General features: G+C 34.3%; 4 protein-coding genes across 5 annotated transcripts; all 4 read right to left on the bottom strand.

Moving 5' to 3' along the window:
* Positions 1 to 1,123: 1,123 nt before the first annotated feature.
* LOC111011454 (Tetratricopeptide repeat (TPR)-like superfamily protein) lies at positions 1,124 to 6,185 on the bottom strand. Of its 2 annotated transcripts, XM_022285206.2 has the most exons (8): positions 5,610 to 6,182; positions 5,024 to 5,429; positions 3,028 to 4,255; positions 2,660 to 2,812; positions 2,473 to 2,544; positions 2,156 to 2,258; positions 1,474 to 1,620; positions 1,124 to 1,356 (listed from the first exon to the last, which is right to left on the bottom strand). In XM_022285206.2, exons 2-7 carry the CDS (start codon positions 5,035 to 5,037, stop codon positions 1,598 to 1,600), a joined length of 1,593 nt encoding a protein of 530 aa, XP_022140898.1. In that variant the 5' UTR covers positions 5,038 to 5,429; positions 5,610 to 6,182; the 3' UTR covers positions 1,124 to 1,356; positions 1,474 to 1,597. The 2 variants fall into 2 exon arrangements, with proteins under 2 accessions (XP_022140898.1, XP_022140899.1); XM_022285207.2 differs by lacking the exon at positions 1,124 to 1,356 and having other exon boundaries at positions 1,583 to 1,620; positions 2,707 to 2,812; positions 5,610 to 6,185.
* Positions 6,186 to 7,759: 1,574 nt separating this feature from the next.
* LOC111011681 (large ribosomal subunit protein eL13z) lies at positions 7,760 to 10,184 on the bottom strand. Its single transcript, XM_022285542.2, has 5 exons — positions 10,049 to 10,184; positions 8,926 to 9,040; positions 8,688 to 8,821; positions 8,209 to 8,367; positions 7,760 to 8,127 (listed from the first exon to the last, which is right to left on the bottom strand). The coding sequence occupies exons 2-5, from the start codon at positions 9,029 to 9,031 to the stop codon at positions 7,906 to 7,908; spliced, it is 621 nt and encodes a 206-aa protein (XP_022141234.1). The 5' UTR covers positions 9,032 to 9,040; positions 10,049 to 10,184; the 3' UTR covers positions 7,760 to 7,905.
* A 1,288-nt stretch (positions 10,185 to 11,472) lies between these two features.
* LOC111011586 (metacaspase-1) lies at positions 11,473 to 15,047 on the bottom strand. The gene is made up of 5 exons (XM_022285421.2): positions 14,593 to 15,047; positions 13,306 to 13,636; positions 12,935 to 13,055; positions 12,185 to 12,391; positions 11,473 to 11,728 (listed from the first exon to the last, which is right to left on the bottom strand). Exons 1-5 carry the CDS (start codon positions 14,930 to 14,932, stop codon positions 11,669 to 11,671), a joined length of 1,059 nt encoding a protein of 352 aa, XP_022141113.2. The 5' UTR covers positions 14,933 to 15,047; the 3' UTR covers positions 11,473 to 11,668.
* Positions 15,048 to 17,918: 2,871 nt separating this feature from the next.
* Positions 17,919 to 21,901, bottom strand: LOC111011738 (superoxide dismutase [Fe], chloroplastic). The gene is made up of 8 exons (XM_022285620.2): positions 21,736 to 21,901; positions 20,636 to 20,710; positions 19,954 to 20,142; positions 19,432 to 19,603; positions 19,229 to 19,332; positions 18,664 to 18,690; positions 18,548 to 18,571; positions 17,919 to 18,444 (listed from the first exon to the last, which is right to left on the bottom strand). Exons 1-8 carry the CDS (start codon positions 21,850 to 21,852, stop codon positions 18,238 to 18,240), a joined length of 915 nt encoding a protein of 304 aa, XP_022141312.1. The 5' UTR covers positions 21,853 to 21,901; the 3' UTR covers positions 17,919 to 18,237.
* Between the last annotated feature and the right edge of the window lie 230 nt (positions 21,902 to 22,131).

Below are 22,131 nucleotides of genomic sequence, written 5' to 3'. Positions count from 1 at the left end.
CTATAAGTTCACGACGATAAAACGAGATCTTTATTTATGTTGGAACAAAATAGAAATAGGAACAAAAAACTTGTTTTTGCGGTTTCCAAAATTCTCTATACAATTTTGAGAATGTTTTTTTAAAAATAAGAAACAAGAAATATAAATAGTTGTCAAATATTTAGATTTCTTAATAAAATTGGAAACGAGAAACAAAAAACAAGAACATTACCAAATGGACCCTAAAGCTTTCTTTCCCTATTTTAACCAAAGGCGTCTGCCTCGAAACTTTCTGATACATTGCATAGGCTTTCTGAGGAATGGATGATACACACAAACACAAGCATATGTAATACAAAGTATTTCATATTTTTCAAGGCAACCAGTCATAATGCATTTATAAACATGCAATTCAGTTAACAGTTTTGACCTGGCAAACCTAAAGTTCTATATAAATCAAATTTGCTGAGTACTTACCAAATGCAGGTAAAGAAGAATAATACCAAATGAGGTTCTTCATCACACTCTGTATAAGGACAAGGGTCGGTTCTTGTGGCAGGCAGGTTTTTTGTTGTTCTATGAGGCTTGTGGACTCGGAGAAATAACAGGACTTTTAGAGGAGACGAAAGATTTTGGAAGGACGTTTAGGCTCTTATCCAGTTTTGTGTTCCCTTTGAGCTTCAGTGTCAAAAGCCTTTTGTAATTACTCAATAGGTTTGATTTTGCTATATTGGAGCCCGTTTTTGTAGTTTGGCTCCCTTTTGTTGGGCCGTTTTTTTATGCTCTTTTGTATTGTTTCATTCTTCTTAATTAAAGTTCTGGTTTTTTAAAAAGAAAAAAAAAAGAATAATACCAAGCAAAATGGTTAAGAGTTCTTAATTTTACATAATCCACTTCCATAATGAAGTACCAGATCTTCCTTGATGGGATTACTAAGGCAATTGTGGATTCCAAAAAGTTCGATTTGGTTAGAAAGAAACAAACTAACTTCTAAGACAAGTCAATGTTAGTAAAATTGAACTTTGCTTATTCTTCCTTTGTTTGAATTGTTGTTATTCTTTGCATATGCCTTGTCGTTTTTTGTTAATCTACATTTTACCTACAGACCATTGTTTTTATAAAAAAAATCCATAAAAACAAATGATAAGGTGAAATATAATTTTCACTTAATTTAATATTCAAGCAAAAAATTGAGGAACAAACATACTAATATTTTATACCAGTTTGGAGGATAAGATTCTCATCCCCAGACAACATTAAGAAAAATAAAAGGATTTATGGTATAATTATGGTACGGACCTCGTTGCATCTCCAAACTTATTGCCAGCAACTGTCTATTCCAGTAGTCCCCAGGGCCAGGGTTCATTGAAGGTTGGCCTGTCATTCATGTAGTCAGAAACTGTTAAGACATACAATAGATACTAATTGATGGGGATATGTCCAAGAGTTATACAGCAAATGAAGTATATATAAGGCACTAGGATCAGTTTTTACCTGGCATTAGGATCAGCAAAATTAGGATCGGTTTTCTTGATGTTGATTGTAGATCAATTCCTGATTCCTCAAAAGCTCAAGTAGTAGGTAAGAAGGCTGAAGATGCAATAACCTCCTGGTGTTTTTAATTGGTTTTTACTTGATAATCTATACAGTAAAAGAGTGTGCATCATTTCCAAAATAAAGGCATCAATACATGTACAAGATTTACTCTCACTTTGGTAGGTTTACACGGATGCATGGAACTTTATTCACCACTAAAACCACACATCTTCCTAAGACCATCCTTTTGGTGTCCATTAAAATAATATACTGGTCAGTAAAATTTGTAATCTAAAGATGCAACATTTTTCAAGAAGGATCGTTCTGTTAGATGCCTGTGCACCACTCTCCGGATATGAATTTTCAAATTATGACTTGACATTCTAAATTTACCATCGCGTAAGAGGCTGAGTGGTGAACAATTATACAACAATCATGCAAGGACTGCTCTGGCTGAGGTACTTTGAAAAGTTTATATGAACAGCTTAAAGACTCATAATGGAAATATATTTGGGCCATATTAATATCATAAAAACATTCAACAAGAAATATAACATTACCGATATTAAATCTGCAAAAAAGAGAAGTACGTGCAACTATTTAGTGACCAGAAGGGGGGGTTCAAAAAGGTGGAACTTACCATGTCTCTGTTCAAGAACCATTGTTACGGACTTTAACATCTCTCTGGCCTTCCTATCTGGTGTGCAACCAGCCTTTTCCATTTCTTTATATATTTCAGGGACCTGGACAATATATGATTACACTTAGAGGGTACCAGCAGGGTTTCGAGATCTCATTCAGTTAATGCATAGACAATAAATGAAGAAATTCATCCAAAAAAATCAGAGAACTCATCGGAACTAAAGAAAGTTAATAAGTACGCATAACTAGTTGGCAACTAAAACTAAAGGTTTACATCAAGCCGAAAAATTAAAGTGGTCAGAGGATAGTAAGCACCTTACGAAACTTCTTTGCTCGAATAAATGCCTTCATAAGGGTGGTGTAGGTAATAACATCCGGACTGATACCCTTCACCAATATGGCAAAAATAATAAGGATGAATTGTAAAATTATCTTGATAATACAAAAAGGGAGGAAATTTGATTGCATGTGGCTTCATCTAATGATTCTCATCAAGACTTACAACTTCAATTATATGATGATAAATGGCCAACGCCTCTAAATGCCTACCAGCAACAGCAAACGCATTGATCAGTACATTCAGCATTACAAGATTTGGTTCGATTCCTTCTTCCTCCATGAGCTGAAGCACTTTTACTGTCTCTTCGCACAACCCCTGTGCATTTGATTACCATAATAAAAGAAAGTTTTCATATCATTAAATAGTAATCATGGCCAACATCATTACTTATTCTATTGAAATGAAAACATCCAACATCTCTATGCAAAGCGTATGATTAACAAGAAACCATGGCTATAAAAAATTTAGTTAGCCTTTGCAGCTAGAGGACTTGCGTAATGGAAAAAAATGAGTAAAGACAGGCATCAAACCTGTTGAGCATAAGCATTTGCCATAATGCAAAAAATGCTGGCTGATGGTAGAAGACCTTCATACTTGAGAGCAGATATACACTTCTCAGCATCCTGAAATTGACCGTACTGCCCATAAATATCAACTAGGATTTCATAAACTAGGCCACTATTCTTATGTCCTCTGAGTTTCATACTATCAAGATTCTTCTTTATCACATCCCACTTTCCCTGCTCACCCAAGGAGCTAATTAGAGTAATGAAGATCTTAGGATCTGGATGCATCCCCTGTTCTTGCATCTCAGTGAATAACTCAAGGGCGGTAGCAAGATTCCCAGCTTTAAAGTTCCATTGGATCAGTGAATTCCAAGTTGTTATGTCAGGAATTACACCATCTTGTTGCATTCTTCTGAACACTTCTAAGGCCTCAGATAATTGACCATATTTCCCAAATGTATCTATGATGCTGTTATAAATGTGGATGTCCATAGAAATCCCTGATTTTCTTATCTCATCGACAATGCCCACTGCTTTCTTCCACATCCCATTGTTCTGATATATAACAATAACCTTACTATACACAAATGAGTTCAGCTGAAAACCTTTTAGTTTCATCTCATTAATAATAGACCAAGTATCTTCCAACCGTCCAGCATTGGAATGGTAATCCAGGAGTAGTTCGTAAGTTTCTTGATTTCTCTGAATATCTAAATCACTCATTAAAACAAGAACCCCAGACGCAAGATCTAAAAGGCCCTTTCTCAAAAATCCTCTTAGTAATGCATTGCAGACACTTGCTCTTGGCTTACAACCAAGACTAATCATTTCTTGAAATATGATATCAGCTTCCAAAGTCCTGCCTACATTTCCAAGAGCTTCAATCACATAAGCATAAGATGCTACTGAGGAACGGAGACCTACAGCCTCCATATGAGCAAGAACAGACATGGCTGCATCAACATTCCCAACCTTACAATAGTCACGAATCAAACAGTTACAGAAGTCACTAGATGGTTCTTCTTGATTTTCACATCCATACCGCCCCGTGCTAATCATAAATTTATCATATAAAGCTGCTTTGCTGGCCTTTTTTACGCATTTTTTCCTAAATAACTGCGATATGGCATCGTAAAACATGTACCTTCCATCACTTCTAATAAAACTTGGACGCAACAAAAAGCCAGAAAATATTCCACCAATTGAAGATATGATTAGTGGCTTCGGCAAGAAAACAGATTGCATCTTTATGCTGCAGACAAAAAATACAAGCTTGTGAATGACAAAGGGACGAGGTAAAAAGTTAGATTAGAACCCAATTAAAACATCACCGCATTATAGTTTTAGTTTTGTTCCACTCATTTATAAGCTGTACGTTGTAATGACATGTGCATAGACAATTTAAAGCTGGTTTAATCGACTAACAGTTTCTTTTACTCCTAGGAATTTTTTAACAAATCTCCTAAGCACCGTAGCTCGTACATCTCATTTCTACATCAGAAATACTACCTCCTAAGAAAATAAATACCAAATCCACCCATCACTCAAGTCTAATGATCAGTTTCAAGATTACTGATATATAAGCACCAATTTAATTGCTTTATGTAAAGATAATAGTGGCCAATCTCTCTTGATAATCTCCCTTTCAGAGTTTCAAGCCATATACGTTGGAGTAATGCTAATTTAATCTGCCTTCTCCTTGCAGCACCAACAGCGTGTCGAGCATGGTACATCAAACAGTCGAAAATCTTAACAGAAAATTAGTCAAACTAGTTCTATTGAGAAATAGTCAGAAAGATAAAGTTTCTTATCGGGAGAGAGAGAGAGAGGATTTGGAAAGATAAAGTTTCTTTTACTAGAAAAATATCTCAGAAAGATTAAGTGATTGAGCAAAGAAACATACTCACTCAATCAGCATACTCGATAATATCAAAAGTGAGAGCGGATTCAAATAGATAAAGATGCTTATTATTATAAAAAATGATTCAGAAAGTTTGAGCAATTGAGCAAAGAAACATACTCTGGTATCAGCATACTCTATAGCTCGTAGCACCTTCGGTTGATATGCATCCGAACTCAACAAACATTCTCCAAAAAAATGCAAAGCAACCGTTGCAAGTAAATAGCATAAACCGAAACCTGAAATTAAGTCCTCTACAAGAGTTGAGATTCATACTTTGTTATTACTTCACAGCTGATTCCAAAAAACTCTGCCACATCGGAGAGAGAGCTCACAGAGTTGCAGAAATAGTTGAACTACGCGGCCGTAACCTGGAAGTAACAAGACGATTCCGCCGGACAGTGATTTCATTTACTTCAAAATGAAAATGGACCTCCAGTTTCTTGTCATTCCTTCGCAGCTGATTTCAAAGCGACAGCAGAGAGGGAGCTTAACGATTCGCTGAAGCGGATGAATAATGCTGCGGCTGTAACCTCGAAGCAGGAAGAAGAACAGTTATAAGGAGACGATTTCACCGGATAACGATTTGATTTACTTAAATGAAAATGGAAACTCCTTCATAGCTGATTCCAGAAAGTTTGCAACATAGAAACAGAGAGAGAGATGTTACAGAATTGCTGAAATGGTTGAAGTTCGCCGCCCTAACCTGGAAGTCGGAAGACGAAAGCTGCAAAGAGTACAACTCCGCCGTTCGCCGTTCGCCGTCCGGTAATCTACCTGTTGCTGCTGCTACTTCGTTCCCTCTCTCACTCTCTGTGACTCAGTCTCCCCACCAATTTCTATGGTTTGATTTTATCTCCTTTTAAATCCTATTTATACTCCTCGCCTCTCTCAACAGAACTTATAATTTCGTAACGCTTTTGGTCAATTAGGTTTTTTTGTAATCTCTTTTGGTCAATTAATTGTTTCTCTGGTGAATTAGTTTTAATTAACCGAATTTCTCTCTCAAACTGGGAGAAATTTTGATAAACCAAACCGTAGCGGGGCATAATGGTGTTGTAAAGGACATACTCAATAGTTTTTGTATATACGACATACCTCTTCTCACTTAGGGTGTTATGGGTTTAGTTGGATCGAGTTAAATTTAATTTTTGGGACCTTTGCGTTATGCGGGAACCATCGGGCTAAAAATCGCTGGCCAACCCAACCCAACCAAAAAATTCGAGTCGGGTCGGATTGCCCTTTTTTCAAAGCAAAAAAATTCTGTTGCGGAAGAAAAAAACTGCAAAAGAGGAAAAAAAAATACCCGAAGCTGCTGCAACGTAGATGGCAACAGTGATGGGCGGCGATTGGAGCTGTTGCGCAGGCGGGCGACGATCATCGACTGGACTGCAGGGCCATGTAGCGGGCAGTGATTTGTGACAGGTGCAGGACAGCGATTTGCGACGGAACTGCAGGGCGACAATTGGTGGTGACGGGCAGCGAGCGACGACAGAACTGCAGGTGCGGTGGGCGACAACAGGTGCAGAGGAGCTTGAGTGAGGAGACAACAGGAGAGAAATTTTGATTTTGAATATCAAAATCGAAATGAGGGAGGAAGATGAGAAGAAAATCCTAAAAATTAAATGAAGGATGAGATTAAAATTGAACTCACGGTTGAGATTGAAGATAAAAAAATATTATATACTTATTATTTAAAAAAATATATAAATAAGGTAGTATTCAGGTTGGGTTTGGTCGACTCAAATTTTTTAAGGGTCGACCAAAAACCCAACCCATATCGAGATTTAATTGTATTCATCGGGTTGTCGGATTTTTTTAACACCCTTATACTAATTCATTCATAAAAATCTTTTAGTACTGTCCATTTTATATATAATATGTAGTAAAAAAATGAATTTGTTCATGTAATAATCTCAGATATCTACTAATGACAAACAAAACATTGATTGCCAAGAAAAAGAGCTTTGTTTTATCGAATAACCAGTTAGATTTTGAAATAACTACAATTAGTTCCAATAATTCAGTTTACCCAATCAGATGGTGAGTAACTGAATTCCTTTTTGAATACCTTTACCTGTAAAATGAGTACTTGATATCAAAAATTAGCGTTATTGTCTAACAAATATCCAACAATTATAATGTAATCCTAAAATATTTTAAGGGGCATTAATTCGTTACGTCTCTAATAAACAAATCAATATTTTATTTAATATTATATTTTTTAAAAGCTTATAAGCTAATTGTGATTAGATTGGATCTTCTATAAAAAAAATGAGGAAAAAGAAACAATTGGATAATTTGTCACAAAAATGTGAGCAATTGGATAATTTTTGTCACCAAAAATGTAAGAAAAGCCGGAGAAAAAAATAAGCTAAAGCACAGAACAAACGTTACTCTTGCTCCGGGAGTTGGAGAAAATTGTTGATATTATAGGAGTATGGATATTCTTTCAACCAACGTAATGCGAAAAAAAGAATACGGTACTCCGGAGTAGGAATTGGGTGAATTTTGTTGTCAATTCTTTTTCAATTCCCACTACACATTGATAATGCATAATGAAGAGATTAAGTACTTACTTCCTTTCTTCAACTAATAAAAGTTTTAAAATTACTAACGAAAACACGAGAATTCTAAACACCTAACCTTCCCATCGTTGCCATGCCCTATTACTCCCCTCCTTGAAATTGAAAGTTCAATCCCGTTGTTGAAATTAAAAACGAAAAACAAAACAAGCAAATTCTACCCGCAGTTTCGTGCCCAAAAGTATTATCGACTACCAAATAATATGCAACGATTGCAAAGCTATTAAGAAACAATAAACAACAATGTGGTACAGATTAACACAAAACCAACGACAATAACAGTAGAATCCATTAACTCAAGAACTTTAATCTCCCAAATTTAACCAAGTCCAGAAGATATGTCAAATCCAGAAGGTCAAAAAAAATACCAAAATTAGGAAAATAGAAAGACCCCCCTAAGCAGTTGTTCTAGCAGGCTTACTTCTTCTCTTCCTTCTCGGCCTCTGCTGCCCTCTTCAATCTAGCACCAACGTGTCGTTCGTTGGTCCTCTCCAAACGTAGCTTGTCGTATGCCTTGAATGATTTCATGTCCTCGGTGACCTTCACAAGCTCAACGCCTGGTTTCTCACGTCCAATGGGCAGGTATGGTCCTTGGACTTGGGTGGCATTTGCCAACTCCTCCGGAGTAGAATCACCAGCCTACAACCAGAATGTTCAGATAAGGCATCACGTACATTCGATAACATTCAACCAAAGCCTTACTATATTAGATAAACGAACCTTGAATTTGCGGGCACGTCTTGGGAAGACGACCACTTTAGCCCTGTAAGTCTTCAGCCTCTGCACATTGGCTTGTAGACTTTCAAGAGAGCGGTTCCTTCTGCGATGGTCGACTGCTATTCCAATTGTCGGTGCCAGTTTCTTGGGAATACCAGCAGCCTGGAGAGCAAACTCACAATGGTCAAGATGCCATATAGGTGATCCAGAACCACAATTCTTAATCTAAATGACAATAAAACCATCCTAGTGACACAATAACAGGATCCATACAAATATACAGCTAAGTAGAAGATTCAGTTTGTAAGCTGAAAGTAGAGAGGAATAACATTTTGATTTGAGTGATCTTAATAAACTAACTAACAATTATCGGCTACCATAGAACCCGACCACAAAGATCTTAATGAAAGGAGGATGGGGTCACGCAACTCGGGCCTAAAAACTAAAAATAGAGGAAAAAGAAAACAAAAAGAACTGTATACCTTCAACTCCTCCAGAGAAAAGCCCCTACCGGCCCTCACTTTCATGTTGTACTTCAATGTCTGCCCATGAACAATGGGTCGAAGTGGTCCAGCGGTTGGTCGGGGAAAATTCTTCACAGCCTTCTCCTGACGAGCTGATTGTAGATTCAGCAAAGTCAATAGTCAGATTCCAATATTTTAAGCTGGAGAGATGAACAGACCCCAATTAAAAAACATTCAAAACACAAACAACACTGACCATTTCTTCTTCTGGTCTTCCTGGCAGGCTGATTGAACCAGGTTCTGACATAGTTCTGCCAGTGCTTCCGGAAGTGCCCACTCGGGATAACATTGTTGTGCTTCATTGTTTACCTCTAACAAACCAGAAATAAGAAGCAGTATCAATAAAAATGCAAGGGGAATAGCCAGGAATCTAAGGCATTCACCTAATTGGCTCAATAATTAATATATATATATATATATCATAATATCATCCAATTTTAACAGTTTCTAAAAGATAGTGTGGAAACGAATTCAATAATAGTACTCATAAAAAGGTTTTCAAAGCGATGCCGTTCTCCTGAAAATAATAGCAGCAGCTGAACCAAAACTTGGATCCACTCATACAGAATGCTAAAACACCGATATTATATCGAACAGAAACTGGAGTATCTTCCAATGCGTACAGTTTAGAGTAAACATATCAACAAAAAAAACTACAACGACTAAGAAAGCACAGAACAACTCAAACAAAATCATTTTCATCAAACCAAACTCGGACTCTTCCAGATACATTAGACATTGGGAGGAAAATAAAAAGCTTTTTACGATCTTTTCAACACAGCATAAATCAGAACCAGGAGCCTTTTCTAATCCAGCAAAGCAACGGTAAAAACTTATTGACAAACAGTAGTAGAAAGCAAAAGGAAAGAGAGGTATAAAACCTTAAAACGAGAGAGAAGTGGAAATCCAAAAACTCAAAACAGACACTCAAAAAAGAAAGACATGAATATGATTACTGCAATGAAAATGCTCAACAGAAACAACACATAAATAAATCAGCCGCCTGATTAAAAAAAAATCTCGAAGATACATGGCACATCGACTATCGAGAAAATTTTCACAAGAGATTAAAATGTTAAGAAAAATACTTGAATCATGGATCCCAGTTGCAGAAAGAGAATCAAGATGAACTTGCAAAAAATCAACGAAATCGCTATCCGAGAAGCAGAAAAGCGGTTGCACCACAATTTGTATCCAAAATATTCACAACGCTGATCGAAATACAGTGATGCGCAACCATTTGTATATCCACATTCATTCAGAAAGAAACGGCGAAGCTGATCAGAGATATGAAGAAATTGGAGGCGACGAAAACTTACAACGCGGCGGAGCAGAGTGACCTTTCTCTTCGACTTCCAGCCACTGTCTCGCGTCTAGCGGGAACCCTCATATATTTGTAGAAACCCTAGGTTAATCCCATACTTGGGCTGGCCCAATCTTTAAATCTGACTGGGCTGGGCCGTATATTATCAATTATTAGGGAGATGGCATATTTTGAGAGAATTTGTTGTAGACAATGTTTTAGCTAATCTTAATGGTCCGATTATTCGTTTTTATTATTAATTAATTCATTTAAGAAGTGTTTATGAAGTCTAAAAAAAAATCTAATATCTTCTTGCCCTTTTCCTCTCTTCCCCTGAATCATTAAATATTATTCAGTTTAACTGTGCGATAATTAACACATGTTTCTTACTAAAAAGTCATGAGTTTGAATCTTTCATCAGCAACTTGTTCTACTAAAAAAAGCATTTAATGTTATTAAATTCTCTCCGTCAACTTGAGCACAAAAAAAGAAAAAATTTTAAAAATTGTTCCTCCTTTAATAAGGTAGAGATTTGAAACGTAAAACTTTTAAAAATTATTAATACTTTTGCTAATTGTATTGTATTTGCTATAATTTAATAACAGTTAGCAATATAGAGTTTTTATTTGAACACGTTTTTGGTCTGATCCTTTGGCTAATATAACGTTTTCTTATTGTACTTTTTTAGTTATTTAGTCCCTATAACTTGCGAAAAAAATTAAGTTTTTTTAAGTAATATTTTGTTGTAATCAAAACGTATACATGGATAAGCAAGTGAACTCTATATGATTTTGTTTATGGATCTATTCACTTAAATTGGTCTAAGCGAGTATAGTTCAGCACTAATTTACATATATTTCGTATTAATATATATATATACTTGTTTTAAAATTGAAAACTTAATCACTATATTATTTCCCTCAAATATCAATTCAATTTACACCTCTTTACTTTTATAATATCCATTATTATCATTGATATAAATTATTAAATTTAAGTTATTCGATTTAAATCATTGATCTATCATTTCATAGAGGATTTACATCCCAGATATACCCTTCAAACCATTTCATTGAAGGACACTATTTATTTTATTAATTATTAGTTTTACTACATACTAACGCATCAAAAAAGACTCTTAAACAATTAGTAGGCCAAGAAATGATTTGAATAGTTCTCCTTAATTTGAGGTACTGTGGTGCAATATAGTAAATTTCATCGTTTGATGAAACCCAACAGTTGATGCCTCTATTTAGAGAAAAGATGACCAAAGTTTACACATTATTCAAACATATTAGATACCAAAACGAACAGTAAAAGACACATATCTTCAACCAACAGATTAGGAGTTCGAACTCCCACCCTAATATGTTGTACTTAAAAAAAAAAACTTATTAAGTAAATGATTACTCATGATAATCATTAGCAAAGAGGATGATATAATTTCAATGGTAACAATATATTTCTTTTGTATTAGCAAAATGTAATCAAAAAACCTGTAAATACATGATATTGTATTGACTCCAAATAAGAAAGAAAGTAGTCAACTTGAATATCGCTCAAGTAGTTCGACATTGACTTTCTAATCACGATCATAACTTCAAACTCTTCTTTACTCACTTTTGTTAATTTTATGTTATATCGAGAATGGTTTTCTATACACATCGAATGTTGTATGGGCAGTCAATTGAGGTTCCTGCAGTAAAATAAATAAATATATAAGTAAGATTCTACTTTTTTCCATTATAATCTAATATTTTGAAAGTAAGAAGTACATCGGATATTAAAGAGTCTTGTTTGAATTTATTTGTGTATTCGCCTTTTAATGAGTTTTTATATATATTTTTTTATATTTTTATATTTTTTTTGAAGTTTTGTTTATTTTCCTTTCTTTCTTTACTGTTTTCTTTTTTTCTAAAAACCAGTTTTTAAAAAATCAAGTTTTATGGCTAATTATTTTTATCTTTTTCTTTTTTTCCCCTCCTAAAGGCTAAAACATCTCCAAAAAATGTAGGATATGCTAAAGAGAGTCGAGTGGACGAATTGGATTAACATTTTAATTAGGAGTTGATGGCTTTTTCCCCTTTTTTCATTTAAATATCTTCAATTCTACCCCAAATCTTTTAATTTAGAATTATAGTAAAAGGTATACCTGTTTGAGTCTTCCTGAAAGACTTCCTCCTGTTAAAAGCATGGTGATGAGATTTGTGACAATATCACCTCCAGAACTAACATCAGTATTTCGAATGGTTGACCTCATTGAATTTAACATGTCGCCATATGTTGTAGCTCGTCCACTTTCAATGGCTTTGATGAAGGAAAATGTCATGGCACCCGTGGTAGTAACCTTTGACATAGCCTGTCCACATGAAGCGTCATCTTAGTTAATTTCCTCCTCTAAACCATTCCATATAATTTTTTCTAATCACTTGGCAATGGTCTTATATAATCTTGTGTTGCAAAAGTTTACTTCTCTTTTCTCCACTCTAATTTCAAAATGGAATAATTTGATCTCATCATAGGTAGGTTTTGAATGAGAGTGATTTTGGCAATGACAAAAGTGATTTTTTTTATAATAAAATACAAATGATTTTAGAAAATAGCCAAAATGGTTTTTGCTATGTCAAAATTACTCCCAAACATGTTCTTAGTTGTTCGACCAATTTTATTTTCTTTTAATACAAAGTTGGACCAATTTGATTAATTATGATTAGATAGTTTGGTTTATTAATTCTATTTTAGTCATGTCACTTCCTACGCTGGCTAGCCTGTTTAGTTAGTTTGGTAGCTATGATTTAGCTAAAAATCGAGCACCGACCCGATTATACTCTAGTATCTTTTTTTCATGAAACATTCGGATTAATTAAGGTTGAATAAATAGCAAAAGAGTTTGAGAATTTACTTGAGTATCTGCAGCTGTTTGGTCATCATCACAGCCACTAAAAGAGATCACTTCTCCACCATTTGTTCCTTTATATACACCTGATGGAGGTCTATGGTCCTCCCATAAGTACCTTCCACTTCTGCCAATAATTAAAAAGAAATTAAAAAAAAACTTTGCCTAAATATGGAGCTCCTATGTTTATAATCACTATTCACAAATTTATGATTTCACAAATTTATGATTTCGTGTAGAAATAACAACTAATTACATTGTTCAAAAAAACATGTCGTTCTTTGAAACAGTCATCCAAACATGTTTTTCTTTTGATTAGTGTTTTGTCGATAGAAATATGACGAATGACGAATGACGAATGACGACTAAGTACTAACCTGTCCATCCTGCAGAGGAATGGCAAGTCCAACATAGTCCCACTATGGCATGAATCTATGATGGCATGGAGCTTAGCACCATGAGGGAGAGGCCTAACTATTGTTGCGTTGATCTCGTCATCGATGATCATTCCCTCGGTCTCGTAATCCAACGGGCAGAGTGTTTCGTCGTAGCCATCGATCTCGTCACCGGTGAAGTTCCTCTGCTGCAAACCATGGCCAGAGAAATGGAACACCAAAGAGTCTCCTGATTGAACGCCCTGCATAAGCCATTGAAGTGCCATTCTGATGTTTTGCTTTGTTGGACGCTTGTAGAAGTCTATTTCTTCATCTGCAAAATGACTTCATATCATAAGTTGTCAATCAATGTTTATTGTGAATTATCCGTTAGATTATTTATCGTTCAGTTGAGACAAGAGTTCGAGTTAAGATATGTAAGCGGGAGAAAAAAGTCTTACTTTCCGGTTAGCATTTGAAGTGTGATGCCTTTTGAAAAAATTCCTTTTGTAATAATTTTAGATGAAAATTAATTAAATGCTTCATCTTCAGAGATGAAAATTAATTAAATGCTTCCTCTTCAGGGTTTTTTTTTTTTTAATCTGTTTTTAGAGTTGCTCAAACTTTTTTTTTTATCATTACAAATGTTAAAAAATGCTTTTAATTAGTCAAAAGAGGCCCATGATTGTTCAATTGTCTGCAATTGTAGCAAACAATGACAGAACACTTTCTTATCTAATCATAATTTCTTAAAATGTATTGTTTAATCCTGAAAAATCTATCACATGTTCTTATTAGTCACTTCATCGTGTAGATTCAAAATTATTAACAGGCCCACAAAACTCAAATTCCAAAAAATTTAAATTGATGGATTAAATTTTTTTTCTTTTCAATGCATTCTAAACATTAACTCGAATAATTATTTAACTAGTACAAAACCTAACAAGTAAACTATCAATGGTAAGGAACTTGAACTCGAAACCACTTAATTACAAAAACACCCCTCCCTCGTAACAAAAACAGAGACCAAACTAGTAAGAAAAAAAATCATGGGTAGTTCCCATTTTCTAATTTTTAAACTGCTCCATCAATTCCATATCTAAAACAATCACTCAATTAACTTCCAAAATAGCCATTAATCAAATATCCCAAACTAAATAACAAACAAAAAAAATTATCAATTTATAATCAGAACCATAATCAAAGGATCGAACACATGTCCAAAGAAAAAAAATAATAATTAAAGACGAAAAAGTAATTAATTAAATGGAGATCAGAAGAAGAAATTACCAGTGAGCATAAGAATGGAGGAATCGGGGAAGTTAAATCGGTTGACCAGCAAATATTTCATACACTTGGCATCATTAATACAGCCTTGAAGTTCGTGTTCGGTGTTTTTGTACGATATACCGCAAATCACCGCCCGTTTGCGGCCGTGGACGGCGGGGAACGGCGGCGGCGGGTACGGGTGGTGGTGGCCGGGAAAGTAAGGCGCCGGCGCCGGCGGAGGAGGGAAGCTGCGGGGGTCGGCGACGAAAGTGATGCCACGGCAGATGGCACATCGGATCGAGCTGGCGCCAGGTGGCAGCTGAAGTGGCGTGCGGCAGTGGGAGCAGTTGATCAGAATCATCGTGGCCGTTGAAATGCAGCTTCTGCTGAGTAATAGGAAGTGAGAGAATTTATAGAGAGAGGAAATGGTGGAGGAATTGTCGATCTGTAATTAGATCGAGCGTTGGGAGAGAAGAAGAAGAGGTTGGAATTTGAAGAAGGGGGAGAGAAGAGACAGAAAGCTGATTAGGAGAGAGAGTGGAAATGACGTTGACTTCAATTATAAGCGCGTGGGCTCGTTCGCTAGTTCTCGCGTTTTTTAATCAAGTAAAAAAGATTTCTTAACCGTGGACTTGGTCAATGTCGCCAAATATGACAAAGAAAAAAAAAATAAATAAATAAAACTAAGGTGGGTTCTTTGTTTTAAAATATTAGGCTTGTTTTCCAGCAATTTTTTAAAGTATGTTTTTCAGTTTTTCTTTAAAAAATTTAGCTTAAAAACAAATATTTCGAACGTTTTAAAAAAGTTGATAACAAATTTATAAATAGTAGTCATAAATTTTATTTTAAAAAACAAAATAGTTATTAAGATTTCTAAAATATTATTTAATTTGAAAATATTAAATTATAAATTGAGTTTGTAAACTTTGTGTATATTTTAAAGTCTAAAGTTTGTATGCCTGTTGGATAGAATATTATAAGTCTATATGAATCTATTATAAAATTACAAAATTCCATAGTTTAATTAGGCATAATTCTAAAAGTTGAGAAGTTAAACCTTGAAAGTTAACAATTTATTTATTATTATTATTTTTTTGTTAGAAAAAAATGCTCCTACAGGCTAAGGTTTCATTTATAACAACTCATAGTGTATAGGTATAACGTTATGATTATGGTGGAAGAAGTTTGAATTGTCGATAATAATTTATAGTTACTGATTCGATATTTTGATCGACAATATATGTCTTAACTAATTGATATATGCTTAGGTAGTTAGGTTGACTTTAATTGCGTTGAGTTATGCTGATGTATCCATTAAAATTAAAATTGTCAATCCAATAATTATCATAATTTATGTTTTCTTTAATACAATAGATGTGGGATATGAAGACGTTGAATCTATGATCTCAACAGGAGCAGACATTAACGAAGGTTTATTTCATAGTTTGTGATTTTTGTTCTTTTGTTCCTTTAGTTTTTTTGATAAACCAATCTTAATTTTTTTATTTACAAGTTATAAAATTTTCTGTTTTCACTTTGAAATATCATTTTTGTAATCCATCATTTTTCAATATAAAATATTAATTTATCTGAGTGAATTAGAAAATACAGACTAGTTACTGAAAATATATATATATATAGATAGATGTGGTTGCATGTTCATTTAGAGAGCCTATTAATTTCTAAATATCATAAACAAAGTCAAAGTGGCAAGAACAATGTAGAAGTCAAAAAGGGGCATTGAATGAAAGAAAAATGTGAGAGAGGTATCTTATTAAATAAATAATATATGAAGTATGGTTGTAACAATATTTTAGGAGTAGGAGCAATCCGAGACAAAATAATAACAATTTTACAACCAAGTAAAAGAAAATTAAAATGTAATATGATTTTCCAAAAAAACTCATCAACACGATTAAGCCCGCAAAAAATTTGTAATACTTGTGAAATCTTATTCATTATGCTATATTTACATACAAAAACTATTTTTCACCCACTACGATTCTTCAATATTTTAGGTTAAAAAATACTTTTGGTCCCTGTACTTTTGTTAAAGTAACAATTTAGTCCTCGAACTTTAGTTTATAACGATTTAACCCATATACTTTCAAATTGGTAACAATTTAGTCCTCGTCCTTATCGTGAAACTTTTTTTTTAAGTTTCTTACATATATAGATTGATAGACCAAAGAAGGACCAAATATATTTATAAATTAGAAAGATTGAATTGTTATATGTTAAAATTTGACACTCAATTTTAATCAATTTTGTTACGATAGGGACTAAATTGTTACAAATTTTAAGTTACATGGACTAAATCATTATAAACTAAAGTTCAAGGACTAAATTATTAATTTAGTGAAAGTACATGGACTAAATCGTTACAAATTAAAGTTCAGGAACTAAATTGTTACTTTAATAAAAGTACAAAAACCAAATCTTTTAACCAATATTTTATTTGTTTAAATTTTATCTGATCCTAGTTAAGTTTTTTAATGGAGTAGAGTGAAGTAAAGAATTTAACATTAACAAAATATCAATTTATAAAAAATGGTTGGTTGGCTCTGACTGGTCAAACCCCATTCTCTTATTGGTCCCACTAAAGAAGCAATGCACTTTCTTTTTTATATAATAACACCACCGGTGGCTTCACAAGTTGGGTTAGGTAAGTGTTTCTAATTTAATTGCAAATGTTTTTCTCATGACTATTTTTAATCATTTTTTTTTCATATCCCAAACACGACAAATTTTACAAAGACGATCAGTTGATCCCACTACATTAAAAAAAAACATATTAAGTGGTCACCGTAGAATATTTCTAATCAACTTTTATTTGGTAAATTTCTTGTCCCTTTTCGTTTGTGATATTTGAAAGTTAGATATATTGACCCGTATTCCTATTTTTTTATAAAATAATAATTTTTATTAAAGTTAATTCCACACATGTGATGTCATACTTTGAATTGAAAATATAACGAGGGGTAAGGTTGTCAGATTTACAAATTCTTTACACGAAGAAAAAAATACAAATCGATAAGTTAGACAACTAGCATATCCAATATAACATACATGAACTATATATTACATTAGTGATGTAAAGATTACTATATTTATGTCATTTTTATAAAATATTTTTATCAAGCGATAAATATAATTGCACAAGCAAGTTTAAGATTAAAAGTTATAACTGATGGTGCACAATTTTAAGATTTTGTTTTGTTAAATAATTAATGAAAAAATAACGATAAATACTAAAATAACTCCATATCCGAAATTGAAACCCAAGATTTGAGAGCTCAAATACTAAAACATAGTATATATTATATAAAAAAAAAAAAGTTAGGAGGTAAAATAAAAATATATTTATTGAACATTCTCCCCACTCCCCAGAATGAAGAACATAACATAACGTTATATGCAGATTATGGAAGTAAAAGTTATTTATTCTCTAAAAAGCTACAAAATTACACACTCTTTCCTCACTTTGCAGCCAACTCAAAAAGTCTACAAACTGATCACAGCTACAAATTTGAAATTACAACAAAACTCAGAGCACAGAATCAACAGTAACAGTGTGATGGATGCAAAGGAAAGAGCAACCAAACATGGAGAGATAGGGAAATATGTTGTGCACCTTTATGAACACTGTAAACCAGAGAGCCATTTTTAGTCAGAATCCGAATCCGACTCGCTCGAACTGCTGTCGACGTACACCTCACCGTCACCACCTTCGGATTTTTTCTTCTCCTTTTTCTTCTCTTTTTCCTTTGCTCTTTCAGCAGCTTGAGCCTTGGCTTTCTCCAGCCTCAAGTCTGCTGCTTCCCACGATATGAGGTTCGAAACAAAGGTTGATATATAATCGGGTCGCCGATTCTGCAAGAAGAATGACATCAATGATATTACTAAGGAAGGGCAGTCTGAGTTAAGGATCGAGAAAAGAAGAGGAAGATATATAAGTCATAAGGTTAAGTCTAACCTGGAAGTCGAGGTAATAAGCATGCTGTTAAGATCAAATCCAAATAGCACAATATTAGCAATCAATGAAGAAAAAAGAAAAAACAGAAGAAAAGAATCATGTATATAATCCATTACCTCCCAAACGTCAATAGTAAGGAGTGGCTGCAAAGAAATATAAAATGAATTAAAAATAAAAAACCCATCATATTATTAATTATAGGAGCACCGAAATTCTACATTAAATGGAATCGTCACTATTTATCCTCAAATATAATATAAAACACATCAAGAAAGGTCATACCTAAGCTATATTTAAAAATGAAAAGTTAGTGACATTTTTTAAAATATATATAAAGTTTATGCTATGTAGCAAAATTTCTCTTGGCTTTATTATGCTAATTGTTATTTTAAGGGCCAATTAAGACCACACCCCCGAGATTCTGGGTAGATAGATTTTCAATTTCAATTGAATTAGGTCTAATTCTCCCTGTTACTTTAGCTGGATTATTTGTGAGATCGTTTGGACCTTTGATTAGAACTTCTTTTTTTATTAATTCAACAATATGCAGGAGTGGAGATTCAAACCTCCGACTTCGTGGTCGAGGATATATACCTTAAGCAGTTAAGATATACTCAAGCTGGCGATTAATTATCAACTCTTTGATTATTTGTGACGGATAAAAAATGATGTGATACTCACAGCATAGTCCCAAACGAGTGGGTTGACAGCATTAGGGCTCTTCAGAATTACAAGCTTTTTGTCCTTCTCTGTTGGACGTGGATGGTCAAGAGTGTTATCCTTATCTAAAAAAGAGAAAATAATAAGCAGTTTAGCTTAATTTGAAGCAAAATAAATATTAAAACACAAGTATGAGGGAAAAGAGACCAAGTAATATGACTCACAGGCAAGCCAAGCCCAACCAGAACCAAACTGCGTTGCTGCAGCAGACTTGAATTCTTCCATGAATTTTTCAAAAGAACCAAAGTCTCTTTCAATCAGTTCTAGAAGTTCTCCTGTTGGCTTTCCCCCTCCCCCAGGTTTGATGGACTCCCACAGAAAATCATGGTTCCAGATCTACAATTTGCAGTAACGATGGTGTCACAGAACTTCGATGTAATGTAATTCTTGAAATGAGGGAGGTTTAAACAATGGTTTATATAGGCATCTATTCATCAACTAAATAAACAAAAGATGTGCCCATAAGTGGCCAGGAGCCAAGGATCAGAATGTTCTTTGATGCAAATTTCAAGAACTAAAACATAATGCTTGAAAAGGAACAAAATAAAAATAGATATGAAAGTTCACGGACTAAAATAAGGTTTAAACGAGAAAATAATATCAACCATCAAACTACAATACTTGTAAAACTACTATCTTGTCAAAAACCAATTAGAAGGATAATCGCGAATATGCGGATGGGGTACCTGTGCTGCATTGTTGAATTGTGGACGGATATCGCCTTTGTTATATGTTCTAAGTATGATATCTTCCAGTGACAATTCATCCAGCTCAGTTCCTTCTATCTGTTTGTTCAGGTTGTCCACATAAGCTCTGTGGTGTTTTCCCCAATGATATTCGAGGGTTGAACGACTCATATGTGGTTCCAGAGCATCCTGTGAAAGCACAGTTTGTAAAAGCGTGAGGCAGTCCTCTTTCTAAGTTCATATCACGCCAAAAATGTACAGTGAAGGATCTTCAAAGCGTACTTTTTAGGCATTTTTATAAAAACAAAATAGTGTATGAGACTATGAGTTTGTCTTATAGGGTTCTTTATAATAATATGTTAATTTGTGCAACTGAAAGCTTAAGCTTAAGCTATTGGGTTAGGGGTGAATTTTTAATCATTTATATATATAAATAGAAATAAATGGGGTCTTAAAAGTTGTAATAACAAGATCAAGTTTTACCCAAAACTTGAGACTTGAAAAAGGCATCTCTAAGGACATTATGCTGAAGTAGAACTAGAATCCAATTGAAGCTCAAGAACATAATTAAAGAAACAGCAGCTAGTATAAGGCTGAAAGCCATTAAACATCTACAGCTACTATATGTTCTAGAAATTAAAGAGCTTATAAATTGATGAACCAAACGATATTACAGACATACCAGAGGATAAGGAGGAGGCTTCAGGTCAAACTTCGCAGTGATTTTGGTGACACGAGTCTTTGAAACATGTTGTTTCTGTTGCACACACACATAAAACAAAGTTAGAAATTAGTTCAATCACGCTTGCATATATACCATCAAATGGACTTAAATTAAAGGTAGTTTCAGAACTTTTCGAGTCAATAGCATCAAGTAAACACTATATCGAAAATATTAAGCTGATAGCGACAGATAGAAGTTAAAACTGCACAAGAACTAACATGTAAACAACATAAATCAAACACACTAAATAAATTGTAGAGTTTTAACTCTATCTGGTACATGTTAAATTACTATTTGGGTTAGTATTACATATCTGATCTATCAGTTTAAACCTCTTAAGTTTACCAATGTTTTAACATGACATTAACGCTTCGTTCAAATCTTTACCATGTCGTTTCCTCCTCAAGTAATATTAATAGTGAGTGACAATGATAGCCCCCAATTGGAAAGGCATATTCTAGACAGACAGAGAGGCCGAGGAAGAGAGCAGTGGGGAGGTGAGGTGAGGTTTTCTGTTAGATAATGGATCCCAGTTAGATGGCAAAATATGAGCACTTGGAAAGTCCTCGTGCTGTACCCTTTTGCCCGTGTAGTTAGATGACACCTCAATTGGCAAGGGCTTAGAGTTTCTAGTCATATTGGCTTAAAATTCTCAAATTCGAACCGTTAACCAAACTTAATATAAAAAATCCTTGATGTCTTTCGGGTACAGGCCTTAGCCAAGCTGACTCTCATATATCAAAATATATATATATATACTCCAACCTATCAACGTGTTTTAACGCTTATCGTAGTATTGCCCATTGAACCACCGAATTGCATCCAAATGATGTTCTGTCAAAGCACACTAGACTCGAACTCACAGAATGAGCAAATAACAGCAACAGCAATTGACAAACACAACATAAGAAAAAGTAGATCAAATGCACAGGGAGAAAATTGAAATATATATAAACAAGGGGGACAAATTTAGGGACTCGCCGTTGTTCAATTGCAATTTGGTGGCGATCCAAACGGAGTAAACTAAACTATACGGTAGAAGTAAAATTGAAGCAAACCTGTTTGTTTGAGCTGAGAGAAATGGCGGATGGAGGCAGTGGGCTTCCGCGAAAGCTGGAACGGGAAAGTTGAATTTGCTGCAGTCTAGTGGAAGGTGACAGAGCAATAGATGCCATATCCAGTCCGCTCCTTCGCTCTGTGCTCCTGATCAATGGGACTGGGAGTGGAGCGCCGCATAGGAACTTATCGGGTTGGATTGTGGGCTGGGCTTTAGCTATTGGGCTTGGGCCTAAGTTTGGAGAGGGAGAGAGAGATTTGTACATAATCTGTTCAATTTTTATAATTTTTTCTCCAAATTTATAAAATGTTATTTAAATGTAGTGTATATAAGACATTTAGTAACACCGCAAATCCTATATATCAATGTAACAAGATATATCAACACTTGTAATCAT

The sequence above is a fragment of the Momordica charantia genome (assembly GCF_013281855.1).
Source record: "Momordica charantia cultivar OHB3-1 chromosome 10 unlocalized genomic scaffold, Mcharantia_2.0 BLBB01000010.1, whole genome shotgun sequence".
NCBI classification, from domain to species: domain Eukaryota; kingdom Viridiplantae; phylum Streptophyta; class Magnoliopsida; order Cucurbitales; family Cucurbitaceae; genus Momordica; species Momordica charantia.
This window is presented reverse-complemented; position numbering and strand designations above follow the sequence as displayed.

Excerpts from the sequence above, each read along its gene's own strand:
- LOC111011454 (XM_022285206.2), bottom strand. Across the intron at positions 2,545-2,659 it reads ATCATCATATAATTGAAGTT|GGTATCAGTCCGGATGTTAT; the intron begins GTAAGTCTTGAT and ends ATATTGGTGAAG. Across the intron at positions 1,621-2,155 it reads GGTTCTTGAACAGAGACATG|ATTATCAAGTAAAAACCAAT; the intron begins GTAAGTTCCACC and ends TTTACTGTATAG.
- LOC111011738 (XM_022285620.2), bottom strand. The coding sequence starts at position 21,852 with ATGGCATCTATTGCTCTGTCACCTTCCACTAGACTGCAGCAAATTCAA. Across the intron at positions 19,604-19,953 it reads AATTCAACAATGCAGCACAG|ATCTGGAACCATGATTTTCT; the intron begins GTACCCCATCCG and ends TGCAAATTGTAG. Across the intron at positions 18,572-18,663 it reads TTACTATTGACGTTTGGGAG|CATGCTTATTACCTCGACTT; the intron begins GTAATGGATTAT and ends TGATCTTAACAG.
- LOC111011681 (XM_022285542.2), bottom strand. The coding sequence starts at position 9,031 with ATGAAGCACAACAATGTTATCCCGAGTGGGCACTTCCGGAAGCACTGG. Across the intron at positions 8,368-8,687 it reads TTTCTCTGGAGGAGTTGAAG|GCTGCTGGTATTCCCAAGAA; the intron begins GTATACAGTTCT and ends TTTGCTCTCCAG. Across the intron at positions 8,128-8,208 it reads GACGTGCCCGCAAATTCAAG|GCTGGTGATTCTACTCCGGA; the intron begins GTTCGTTTATCT and ends TTCTGGTTGTAG.
- LOC111011586 (XM_022285421.2), bottom strand. The coding sequence starts at position 14,932 with ATGATTCTGATCAACTGCTCCCACTGCCGCACGCCACTTCAGCTGCCA. Across the intron at positions 13,637-14,592 it reads CTCCATTCTTATGCTCACTG|ATGAAGAAATAGACTTCTAC; the intron begins GTAATTTCTTCT and ends GTCATTTTGCAG. Across the intron at positions 12,392-12,934 it reads AAACAGCTGCAGATACTCAA|GCTATGTCAAAGGTTACTAC; the intron begins GTAAATTCTCAA and ends TCATGTGGACAG.